The following is a 12,646-nucleotide window of genomic DNA, read 5'->3' on the forward strand; positions in this document are numbered from 1 at the left end:
GGTTTTTCTTTTTCAAGATTGTTTTGCCTATTTGAGGTCTTTTGTGGTTGCATACAAATTTTAAGATTGTTCTAGTTCTGTGAAAAATGCTGTAGGTATTTTGATAGGGATCACATTAAGTCTGCAAGATTGCTTTAGGTAGTGTAGACATTTTAACAATATTAGTTTTTCCAACCCATGAACACAGAATGTCTTTCCATTTCTTTGCATTGTCCTGAATTTCTTTCATCACTGTTTTATACTTTTCAGAGCACAGGTCTTTCACCTCTTTGGTTAAGTTTATTCCTCGGTATTTTATTGTTTTGGTGCAATTATAAATGGGATTTTCTTAATTTCAATTTCTGCTGCTTCATTATTAGTGCATGTAAATGCAACAGATTTCTGGACATCGATTTTGCATTCCACAACTTTAGTGAATTCACTTATCAGTTCTAGTAGTTATTTGGTGGAGTCTTTTAGGGTTTTCTCTATATAGTATCATGTCATCTGCAAATAGTGAAAGTTTTACTTATTCCTTAGCAATTTGGCTGCCTTTTATTTTTTTATGTTGTTTAATGGCTGTGGCTAGGACTTCCAGTACTATGTTGAATAAAGGTGGTGAGAGTGGACATCCTTGTCTTGTTTCTGATCTTAGGGGAAAAACGCTTAGGTTTTCATCACTGAGTATGACGTTGGCTATGGATTTTTCATATAAAGCCTTTATTATGTTGAGATATGTTCCCTCTAGACCACCTTTGCAGAGGGTTTTCTTCATGAGTGGCTGCTGTACTTTGTCAAATGCTTTTTCTGCATCTATTGAAATGATCATATGATTCTTATCCTTTCTTTTATTAATGTGGTTGTATCATGTTGATTGATTTGTGAATATTGAAACACCTTTGCCTTCTGGGAATAAATCCCATTTGATCTTGGTGAATGATTTTTTTAATGTATATTTGGATTGGGTTTACTAATATTTTGTTGAGGATTTTTGCAACTGTACTCACGAGAGATATTGGCCTGTGGTTCTCTTCTTTTGTGGTGTCCTTATCTGGTTTTGGTAACAGGGTGATTCTGGCCTCAAGAGAATGAATTTGGAAGCTTTCTTTCCTCTTCTATTTTTGGGAACAATTTGAGAAGAATAGGTATTAATTCTTCTTTTGTAGAATTTGCCTGTGAAGCCCTCTGGCCCTGGACTTTTACTTTTGGGGAGCTTTTTTGATTGGTAGTGTCAAACTTTTCAATATGGTTGCACTTTTCAGCAATCCTGGATGTACCGTGTTAGTCGAAGCAGCTAGGAGCATTTGTGAGATTTGTTCTATTGATCGACTGAAACCTGTACTCAATAGCAGTCTGTGTTAAATGAGGTTAAGATGCCAGATATACAATGTAGAGGGAAGAATCACTAAATGCCAGGTGTAATCCATTTAACTCACCCTCTGGCCACGTGGACAGTCCTTTCACAAGGGCTTTGAGAAATACATTATGAGGTGTGGCAGAGATTAGCTAGGTGGTCATTAAGCCTGTTTCCTCTTCCTTTTCAGGACAAATTCAGACTACATTTTCCAATGTCCCTTGCAGTTGTGTATGACCTAATCAAGGAACTTCCATTTGCCCAGCTGGATTTCAGACTTGCTATAGACCAGCGACTCCTTTGTGTCTCCCACTTTCCCCCTTTTTGAACTGAAATGTCTGTAGTAGTTATCCTATGCCTGTTCGACCTTTGCATGGTGGGTGTGCTGGGGACAGATGACTTGTAAGTTTGACAGATCTACAGGTGGAGAAAAATAGTACTTAAGGAGCCATACTTCAGGAATACACCCAATACACCCAGGAATACACACCAGGGCCACGTTCACACCTGGTCCTGATTTAGATGAGATTGTGGACTTTGAGGTAATGCTGAAATGGAGTGGGAATGGGTAAATGTATTCTGCAAGTGGAAGGGATGTAAATCATTAATTAACTAGTCAGTTGCCAAGATGGCACCAATGATCTTCACCTCCTGGTATTGACACCCTTTTGTCATCCCCTTCCCTCGAGTGTGACCTGAACCTAGTGACTTACTCCTACTGAGGAGAATATTGTGAAAGTGGTGGGATGTCACTTCAGAGACTGGGTCAAGAAGACTGACTTCCATCTTGCACTCATGCAATTCTTGCTCACTCTCTCTCTCTCTCGGTTTCATCTCACTTGACTGGTCTGATGAAGCAAGTGGCCATGTTATGAGCTGCCCCATGGAGAGGCCCACATGACAAGGAACTCAGGACAACCAACAGCCAGTGAGGAACTGAGGCCCTAGGCCAACAACCCTCAAGGAATTGAATTCTGCCCACACTCATGTGAGCCTGGAAGCAGATCCTTCCCCAGTTATGTGTTAAGATGACTGTAGCCTTACCTAACACCTTGACTGCAGCCTGTGAGACCCCAAAGTTGAAACCCAGCTAAGTCGTGCCCAGATTCCTGACCTACAGGAATTATGAGGTAAATATGTTTTTAAGCCCCTAAGTTTTTGGAGTAATTAGTTACTCAACAATAATGAATACAGGCATGAAGGTTATGCACAAGTTCTGCAATATAGACTTCTACCTACCAAGGCCAATCTGGTTGTAGCATTGCTGATTTCCCACCTGCCAGTGGCAGAGATCAATAATGAGCCCCTGCTATGAAATATTCTCTGGGTGCAGGCTGATTACTTCGGTCCCCTTCCATCATGCCTCACAGAGCTGTAGGTTCAGACTTGGTGCAAATCCCAGCTCTGCCAAGCTGATATGCCTAGACCAGGCCTGTTTTTTGAGGGGTCTGCTTCCCACGTGTCCAACAGGAACTTTGTGAAATGTCTCGCATAGAACTGCTCCTTTCCCTTTCCTAAGAGTGCCCCAGGGGCAGAGGACCTATCTGCCTTGATACCCCTCTTCTCCCATCACCACAATTTCAGGACTTCTGAGAAGCATGATCAGTGTCTGCTTCTTCAGGCCCCCAGTGACCGTGGACCTGGGCCCCAGACCTCACTCTCATAGGTTAACACCTTTACCAATGAGATTTATGTAATGCAAAGGGAATAGAGTTCATATGCAGTGGGGCTCCAAATGCTGCTCCTGTCCTCCCTCCTTCTGCGCCCTGACTGTGCAGGACCCTGACAAGAAGTAGGGACAGAGGATTTGGGGCTGGGCCTTGCCTTCCCTCCAGGAGCTCCCAGAATGGTGGGAGAGACAGACCCATTAATCCTAGAGTGTTTCAGACACCATGTATGGCACAGGGAAACACTAGCAGGAGGGAAGCTGTCAGTTGGGCTCCAGAGAACGAGTTGGGGGTGAGTCCTCAGTGGAAGTGCTCTCTTCCCATCCTTGCCACCTGCAGACTCAGGAGCCACCCTGAGCGACGTGGTAACCTCTGGGAGGATGCAGCCACAGCAGCAAGGAGGTGTCTTTATAGAAAATGACTTCTAGGTGAAGATAGCTTTTTTTTTTTTTTTTTAAAAATCATGCTATGTTAGTCACCATACAGTGTTTCATTAGTTTTTGATGTGCTATTACATGATTCATTGTGTGTAACACCCAGTGCTCCATGCAATCCGTGCCCTCCTTAATACCCATCACTGGGCTCACTCCTCCCCTCAGCCCTCTCCCCTCTAAAACTGTTTGTTTCTCGGAGTCCACAGTCTCTCACGGTTCGTCTCCCCCACCAATTTCCTCCCTTCATTTTCCCCTTCCTTCTCCTAATGTCCTCCATGCTATTCCCTATGTTCCTCAAATTAGTGAAACCATATGATAATTGACTTTTCTCTGTTTGACTTATTTCACTCAGCATAATTTCCTCCTGTCCCGTCCATGTTGATGCAAAAGGGGTATTCATCCTTTCTGATGGCTGAGTGATTTTCCATTGTATATATGGACCACATCTTCTTTACCCATTCGTCTGTTGAAGTGCAATCCTGCTCCTTCCACAGTTTGGCTCTTGTGGACATGGTTGCAATTAACATTGGAGTGCATGTGCCCCTTCTTTTCACATCTGTATCTTTGGGGTATATACCCAGTAGTGCAATTGCTGGGTCATAGGGTAGCCCAATTTTACCTTTTTAAGGAACCTTCACACTCTTTTCCAAAGTGGCTGTACCACCTTGCATTCCCACCAACAGGGTGGGTAAGAGGGTTCCCCTTTCTCCAATCTCTCCTGTTGTTTCTTGCTTTGTCAATCTTTGCCATTCTAACTGGTGTAAGGTGGTATCCCAATGTGGTTTTGATGTGAATTTCCCTGATGGCTAACGATGCTGGACATTTTCTCATGTGTCTTTTAGCCATTTTGTATGTCTTCTTTGGAGAAGTGTCTGTTAATGTCTTCTGCCCACTTTTTGACTTACTTTTTTGGGTGTTGAGTTTGCGTTCTTTATAGATCTTGGGTATCAGCCCTCTCTTCTTTAGGGTTCCTCTTTCTCCCCATCCCCCACTCATCTGCTCTCCCCGCCCCACCCCACTGCCTGGGAAGGGGGACGTTTGTGACACCAGAGCAAACTCCCTGGAAGAGGCCATGTTTGACCAGTCTTACAGGATCAGGGCTAGGGTCTCTCTTGCAGAACTCACAGGATGCATGTCCACTGTGAGGAATGGGGCAGGACTGTGCCGAGATGGAAAAGGTTGTCTGCAAACTGCTGAGGGCTGGGCCATAGCCTGGAGGACCTCAGCCTAGGCCCAGCAGTTTGCTGGCCTGGGAGCTGCTGGAGGTCACAGGTGCCCCTTTTCCTCTCCTGTTGGGCTGCTTCCAAGGGGCAGACTGCCTTGAGTGGGAATGGTAGTGAAGTGCTGAGCCTAAGCCCCCTCCCGTCTGTCATAGCTTGCAAGCCCGTCTCTTCTGAGATGTCTCTTCCAACCATCCTTTCACGATCAATTCTGAATAGGTGCGCAGACAAAAGGCCGGCCTTTTCCCCTAGACGGAGGGCTGGGGTTGAACTGGGTCCAGGACCCAGGTGTCCACTGGCTTCTGCTTCCCCTTAACTTGTACAGCCCAGGCCTCCTGACCAGAAGACTGGAGCAGGGCTGAGCCAGTCCCTCCCACCAATCAAAGCTACCAGAAGAGGGTGGGCTTTCTCACTCATCACTAGGTTCTTATCAACTGGAAATCTCGGAAGGGGGAGAAATGGAACCAAATGAACCCACTGAGAGAGCACCCATGATGAGAAAGGGTGGACTAGTGACAGTCCCTGATCTCGTCCAACACCCTCATTTTCATGACTCTGGGGGTGCTGGGTGGCTCAGTTGGTTGAGCATCCAACTCGGTTTCTGATCAGGTCATGCTCAGGGTCGTTAGATCAAGCCCCAGGTTGAGCTCTGCACTCAGTGGGGAGTCTGCTTGAGACTCTCTCTCCCTCTGCCCCTCTCTCCGGCTCTCTCACTCACACACACACACACACACTCATTCTCTCTCTAAATAAATGAAATCTGAAAAGCAAAACAAAACTCTGGGGCCCAGAAAAGGGGGGGGGGACTCTGTCCAATATAAAGGAACCATTCATATCTACATTTAAAAGCAAACTCAGCTTGAAACCATTACACTAAGTGAAAGAACACAGTCACAAAGGATCACAAATTGTATGATTCCATTTATATAAAATGTCCAAAATAGGCAAATCCATATAGATTAGTAGTAGCCTAGGGTTGAAGGGCCAGGGGGGTGGGGGACAGGGGGATGGGGGGGACAGGGGTAATGCCTAAGGAGTGTGGTTTCATTTTGGAATGATGAAAAAACATTCTAAAATCTTTTGCAGTGACAGTTGCACAACTAGAATATACTAAAAGCCACTGAATTGTATACTTTAAGTGGGTAAACTGTACGATGTATAAATTATATCACAATAAAGCTGTAAAAGTGAACTTGGGCTGCAAATGACCACACATCTGAGCTTTAGTCTCCATTCACAGGGGCAGAAGAAACCCTTTAGGGTAAAGAAAAGTCAGGGAAGCATCCCTGAACATGGCATATGGGTTGGACAGGAAAGCATTCCAGAAAGAATGAGATTATAAATATAACCTTGATCTTAAGGGCAATAAAGCATCATGGATGGTTTTAAGCAGCAACAGTGACATGATCAGATCTGTACTTTAGAAACATCGCTCTAAATCACTGGATTTTACATTTAAAACAGGTAAACTTTACGATGTATAAATTATATCTCAATAAAGCCAAAACCAAAAATTCCTCTGGGGGGCTTGAGGAAGATGGACTGGAGGGCATAAGGTTGGAGGGGACTGTGGCAGGAGTTTAGGTGAGAGGTGTCAGGCCCACCTGTTGGGAGATGGGGAAACTGGTCTTGGGATGGGGTAGGGGGAGACTCAGGATGTCTTGCCCACAGGTAAGGAGAACCCGGTGGAACTTGTTTTCAGAACCCAGAGCTCCCAGACTTCAGCCCTAGTGCTCCCGCCAGCACTGCAGCTGCTCCGCTGACAGGTGATGGAGGCACTGTTCTCCCCCTTCAAAGAGAAATGCACTTCAGAAACATATTTCAAAAAAATGTTGCTAAGGGTTTTATTTCTAACAAGAGGAAAATAATAAAATAAAATTAAAATAGGCTTCAGTTGGAACCAAGTTTCTTGTTTTGCTTTTTTTTTTCTTTTTGAACAAATTAATTACACACCAACAATCTTCTTTTATTACAACATGAACCCAGGAGGAGGAAAGGAGACAGGGCAGGACAGGGAGAGAATGTCAAGGTGGTTGTGAGGACAAGCACCAAAAGCTTTCTTCAGATCACAGGGAGCCAGCTCAGCTCCCCAACCAAATTCATTTAAAATAAAAACTGTGAGCACAGCTATGTGAAGTTTCCTCCTCCTGGGTGAACAGTCAGGGGAAGGGGGGGGAGGGGAGGGGAGGAGAGGGAAGGGGATAGAAAGTGGGTGGGGTGGGGAGGCAGGAAAGGGGAAGGAGGAGAAAGAGTGAGAGGGAGAAGGAGGTGAGGTTAGTGTAGCATGGCCTGGCCAGGGCCAGAACTGGGGAGAGAAGGGAGAGGAGTTTCCCCCAGTTTGCATTCGCACTGGCCTTGTCTCTGGAATGGTGCTGGCCCAGCCCCAGCCACCCCCCTGCCCACCTGCCCATCCATCTATCTGCCTCAGGTGTCTGGGAATGCTGGTTAGAGGCTACCAGGGAGGGGGACTCCAGGGGCCGGCCCCCAGGAGCTGAGGTCTGAACAATACCTTGGAGTCAGAATATAAAAGTCAAGGGACTCAGGGGTGGGCTTGGGGGGGGGGTGGCCATCCCCCCTTCTTGCCCACCTCCCAAGAAGCAGGCTTGATGGTCAGAAAGAGGATCCTTGAGGCCAAGGGGGGGGTCTTTGTTGGGGGTCTGTGCTAGTCTCAGCCACTGTCACAACTGTTGCTGAGGTGGCTGCTGTGGGCAGGGCACATGCAGCCGAGGAGTCAGAGTAGAGAAAGGGGCCGAGGGGCCTGAAGTGGCCCCTAGCGCCGGCTCCAAGCCATTCTCGTTCTCCTGGGTGCTGGGGCTGCCAGTGGTGGGCAGGGGTTGGGGGGGGCCCTCACCCCCAGTCTCCTCCTCCAGCTCCTCCTCCTCCTGGGCCTCCTCGGCCTCTGGCCCTGAGCTCCGTACCCTCTTTGGCTCTAGCTCCTCTCGGGCTGGGTCATCGCCCTCCCCACCCCGATCCACCTTCCGCCGTCGCCGCCTCTCCAATGCCCGGCCCCGTGCCCGGCTCCCATGGCGCTCTGCCTTCTCCAGCTGTGTATCAGACAGGCAGAAAGAGGTGTGGGCCAGTGGTCAGGCCAGGGATCTCTGCCTCCTTGGCCTGACCTCCTGGCCCTGTCCATGATCCCTGTCCTCACCTCCAGAAGTGTGCGGATCCGCTCCACGTCTGGAGGCTGCCCAGCCCGCAGTAGCTGCCAGATGCTGTGGTTTTCATCCAGGGTCACCTCAAGCAGGTCCCCTTCTAACATGAGCTCCTCCAGAGGGGCCCGGGTTGCTTCAGGCAGCTCTAATGCGGGGCCAGTTAACTGTGGCAACAGTGAGGACAGCAGCTCCAGGTCTGGTGGGTTGCAGGGACAGGCTGGGTTAGAAGCTGCTCCTGGTTGTATCCCCACCACCACCACCACAGAGCCGAGGAGCACAGGGGTCACTGGGGATATGCAAAAAACAGCCTACCCACACCTAGACCTACCTCTCTTACCTGAGCCCTCCCCAGGGGCTACCTTCTCAGGACCAGTCACACTGTCTCCATTCTCCAGCAAGCCCGGGACCTGCCAAGGAGAGCGAGGACGGATGGTGGTAACTGAAGAACCAGGTCCTATTCCCCACTGAACCCAGACTTGGGAAGCTGCGCCTCCTGGAGGAGGAGAGCAGACAAAGATTGTGGCAGGGAGCAGTCTGGGGATCCGGACAGAATGTAGAATGGGGCAGGGAGGCCAGGCTGAGAGAGATCAAAGTCAGAGAGCAGAGACGGGGCTGGAGCCTATACGGGGGCAGGGGCTAGGAGACAGGAATGTGAGGGCAAGAGCTGGGTCGGGCAGCTCACCTTGGGCATATCCTTGCCACTGCCTTCTCTGAGAGGGTCAGAGGCAGGGGCTGAAGGGTAGGTAGGGGGCTCCTCAGGCTTGGGTTCAGCCTGCAGCCGCTGGCGAAGCTCAGCCAGCCGTCCCAACAGAGCAGTCACATCCTCAGAGGCCAAAGCCTGCCTGGCGCGGCCTTGCCAGCTGATGGCCCTCTCTGTGAGACACTGCAGGGCCTCGCCCTCAGGCAGCCGCACAGGCAGTCTCTGCAGGGCCACCAGCAGTGCCAGGATGGTCTCCAGGCGCGGGCGCCGTGAGCGCATGCACAGCGGACACAAGAATTTGGTGTCCCACTCCCACCAGGCCAGCAGTGGGGAGGAGGTGGGACTGGGCCTTGGGGAGCTGAGGAGGCGGGGTACCGACACACATCGCCCATGGAACCAGTCCTGGCACAGGTCACACTGCAGAGCTCCCACCCCAGCCGGCACCTGCCCACACACACAGACAGAGGTTGCAGAGGAAGCTGTGGCCGATGACGCCAGTGGACTGGGCTTGGTGGAGTTGGTGCGACGCAGCTGCAGGATACCCTCCTTCTCCTTCTGTTCCCCCTCCTTGAAGGCCACGATCTGGCATGCCCAGGACAGCAGGAGAGGAGATCAGCAGCCTATCCCCTCCCTGCTCTGACACCGTTAACACCCTACTCCCAAACCAGGAGAAGCGAGGCCCAGGGAGCAAGCAGTCTGCCCAGGGTTGCTCCCCTCCGACACTTATCACTGCCAGGCTCTCCTCTCACTGTGGGCCCCAGCCCCTTACCACAGAGCCTGGGTCCCTGAGGTCCTGTGCAGACAGTCCCAGCAGCTCCGTGTCCGATTTGTACAAGCCCAGCTCCTTCTCCATCCATCGGCTGCGCTTGGTGCTGTCGGAGCCGGCGTCTGCACACGGGCAGAGCACCTAAGGCAGGCAGACAGGGTGCAGATGAGTAGGCTTCCCCTACCTCCCACTCCCAGTACTGCCCGACCCCGACATCCTCCTCTGAGCCATCTCACAACAGCAGGACTGGAGGCAGGAGAGGCTGGGGATCAGGGTCCAGGCCTCACCTCCAGCAGTGTGTAGCAAGAATTCTTCTTGAGGAAGGTCTTGGAGGCCTTCTCCCTCCAGGAGTGCGCTGTCAGTACCTGCAGCTCTAGCTGTCTCAGCTCCTCCAACCCCACGGGTAGGTCCCGGCCCACAGCCACCAGGCCCTCTAAGTCATCCAAGCAGGGGTAGTGGTCACCATTCTGGGACAGGAACAAAAGAAAGTTCAAGTCAACTTGCTATCATCTACGAAGTTTCTCTGTGCCTGGCCCTGAGCTGGGAAGAGGCACTAGACTTACAGAACAGAACAGGGATCGTGCTAAGGGAAGCACTCCTACAATTCCCACACCCACTGGGTCAGCCCGCAGATAATCCAGTGAGTCCCCATGACCATCAGACTCATCACTTTGTTGTGGTCTGCCCCTTACACCCTCCCCCGCCTCTACCATTCTGACCCTTTCGCAACCTCTCCACCCTCAGGCTGGCCTTGCGAGCCCGCATCACATGGCTTACCGCCAAGCATTTTCCCTCTCAATGTACTGTGCCTGCTTCTCTAGGCAACCCAACCCAGCACAACCCAACATATGCCAACTCTCCTGGCTGGACTGAAGCTCTAGGGTGGAGGGCCAGGGGGCAACAAGGTCCTTACCTGGATCTCGTCCACATCAGCAATCCAGGCCCGGGCCTTAGCAAGAGCCTCCTTGAGAGCCTGGATGTTGGGCAGGTGAACAGGGATGTTTTCTGCCTCGTGGATTATGGCCTCAAGCGTGGCTGGTGGATGCTTCTGCCTAAAGGCAGGGGAAAAAAGAGGCCTCAGTCTCGAGTGATCTGCCTAACAAGCAGCCTGGCCTGACCACCGGATGTATCAGCAGGGGCCCCTGAACTGCCACTTAGGCCTGCTTGCTAGTACTCTGCCTACAGGGGTCTGCCAGTCCTGCCCGCTCCAGACTGCACGCACCCACCCAACTTCCACCATAGCCTCTGCTTGTCTGTCAGTCTGCCAGCCTATTCGCACTGTGTACACGACTGGTGATATTCATCTGGTGCTGTAGTTTGTCAGGTTGCCCTGTGTGTGGCTTTTCCCGACATCTGTCCATCTGCCTGTTAGTTCTTGTGCTCCTGTGCGTGTGCCCACATTAGCCTGTGGAGCTAGTCCTCTATGCATCTCTGTATCTGTCCATCTCTGCTTCCCCGTAAGCCTGTTTCTGCCTCTAGGTATGCATGGAGTTAAAAAAAAAAAAAAAAGCTAGGGAACAAAAAAAGGGGAAGAAAGTCAATACACCAACATCAGAGTCTGGTACTCAAGGCCACCCATGGGAATCACTGTCGGCTTTTCCACTAAACTGTGAAGGTTGGGGCAGAGGTGGAAGGGCGGTTGACCTACCTGGCCTCCAGGCAGAGGTGGGCTTTCTCCTCCCAGCGTTCAGCAATGGTCAGTAGCTCCTGCAGCTCAGCCCGGGCCTTATCGACAGCAGGGCTAGGGGCCACGCTAGCACCCGCGACCAACAGTCCACGCATGACAGCCAGGGTGCCCCTTCGGGCTGAAGGGGCCAACGTGCGTTTCACCTCATCCAGCCATCGCGCCTGTTCCACCTGCCGCTGGAGCTGCTGGGCCTCAGGCACCTCCACCCCCAGCTGCTGCCCCCTCTCCAACAGGGACTGCAGGAGCCCTGGACTGGAGGGCAGTGAGGCCAGGGCCTCACAGGCCTCAGCCTGGTAGGCCTCCACCTGTTCCAGAATACCCTACCAGGATACAGAGGAAGAACAAACTCCTCAGCTGGGCCCATCAGAGGTCCCACCACCAAATACCTTTGCCCCACCTACCTACTTACCCTCCAGTATTTGGGAAGAGAGCCTAACATGGACTGTGCTCTCCTCTGCCATGCCCTAAGGTTCCCTGCCTGTTAGAATACCCTGGGGAACTTGTTAAAACACAGATTCCTGGGCCCCACCTCTAGAGAGTCTTAATAGGGTTTGGTCAGGGGTCTATGGTTTAAATTCCCAGAGCATTCTGATGTATACACCAGGAGACCCTCTGCCCTAAAAACACTCTGCTATGCTTGGCCTCCTCACAAACCCCTACGCACACACTGCTGTCTACTGCCCTCTTTGTCCTACCTCTCCTCTCCCTTCCTCAACTTGACTCAGCTTTCCAGGCCCACAAACATCCTTGTTCCTTTCTCCTCTTACACCTCCACCTCTTGACTCCACATCCCATACTTGCATCACCGGCCCCTTATGCCTTCCTTGCCTCCCAGCTCCTGTTACTCTCACAGGCGCATCCTGTCTTGCCCTAACATTTAACATTTAAGGAAGCCAAGAGTGGCCTGCTGCTCAGGTCTCCCAATCCCCCTGAACCCTCATCAGCACTCTGAGTGCACTCCTCCTCACCTTGACATCCCCAATCTGGTGCATGGCACAAGGCAGGTTGTTCATCTGGTCCAGAAAGGCCCGGAGCTCAGCCAGGGTCATCTGTAGACCAACCGCCCCGTGGTGCCTATGGAGTTTCACATGTGGGGTTTCAGGTCCAAACCCAGTCCCCTCCCTCCATCTCTGTGCTCAGACCCAATGCTTTTCCTCATACCTGCCCACCTTGATCTTTCCTACTCCACAGTGCCCACCAACTGGCCAGATTTTTGGGTGTGTGTGTGTGTGTGTGTGTGTGTGTAAGAAACCAACACATTCATGTGATGAAAGCAAAGAATGAGAAGAGGGGAATATAGGATATATTATTGGGTGGGGGGTAGCTTAGAAATTAAATGACGGTAACAGAAGCTGGACTTTTCAACTCATCCTCTACTCTGAACTCTCTGATCAGGCTGATGCTTCTCTTCTTGTCCCTAAGCTTTCCACAACTCCTCTTTGCCCACAAAATCCCTAAGCCCGCTAGAAATCTCCAGGTACTGATAAAGAGAACCTTTTCTAGCTTTTTTAGCACTCTTCTCCATCCTAGTTGCCTGATCTCCTTGCCCTCCCAACACCTCTTAGGCCACCTTGCACCACAATACTTGTCAGCTTCCTGCTGACGTCATCTGCCTAGTGGCACTCAGAGTCCACTTCCCCTAGATGCTGGCTCCTCAGCAGGCAGAATCTGAGCCTGCCACTTCCCA

At 50.9% G+C, this 12,646-nt stretch overlaps 1 protein-coding gene across 6 annotated transcripts in view; it reads right to left on the reverse strand.

The window, feature by feature from the left end:
• Positions 1-5,562: 5,562 nt before the first annotated feature.
• The window catches only part of KDM5C (lysine demethylase 5C), a 32,438-nt gene continuing 25,354 nt past the window's right edge, over positions 5,563-12,646 (reverse strand). For 2 of the 6 annotated variants that reach the window (XM_080831350.1, XM_080831351.1), the window contains exons 18-26: positions 11,928-12,033; positions 10,921-11,279; positions 10,186-10,324; positions 9,560-9,739; positions 9,276-9,413; positions 8,489-9,088; positions 8,144-8,213; positions 7,803-8,002; positions 6,477-7,698 (exon numbers count right to left, since the gene is read on the reverse strand). In XM_080831350.1, coding sequence (XP_080687476.1) covers positions 7,333-7,698; positions 7,803-8,002; positions 8,144-8,213; positions 8,489-9,088; positions 9,276-9,413; positions 9,560-9,739; positions 10,186-10,324; positions 10,921-11,279; positions 11,928-12,033 — 2,158 coding nt within the window. In that variant the 3' untranslated portion in view covers positions 6,477-7,332. Of the gene's footprint in view, positions 6,444-6,476; positions 7,699-7,802; positions 8,003-8,134; positions 8,214-8,488; positions 9,089-9,275; positions 9,414-9,559; positions 9,740-10,185; positions 10,325-10,920; positions 11,280-11,927; positions 12,034-12,646 lie in introns of those variants that run through there. The other 4 variants (XM_080831348.1, XM_080831349.1, XM_080831353.1 and 1 more) reach the window with 3 other exon arrangements.

Source organism: Martes martes (assembly GCF_963455335.1).
Source record: "Martes martes genome assembly, chromosome: X".
NCBI classification, from domain to species: Eukaryota; Metazoa; Chordata; class Mammalia; order Carnivora; family Mustelidae; genus Martes; species Martes martes.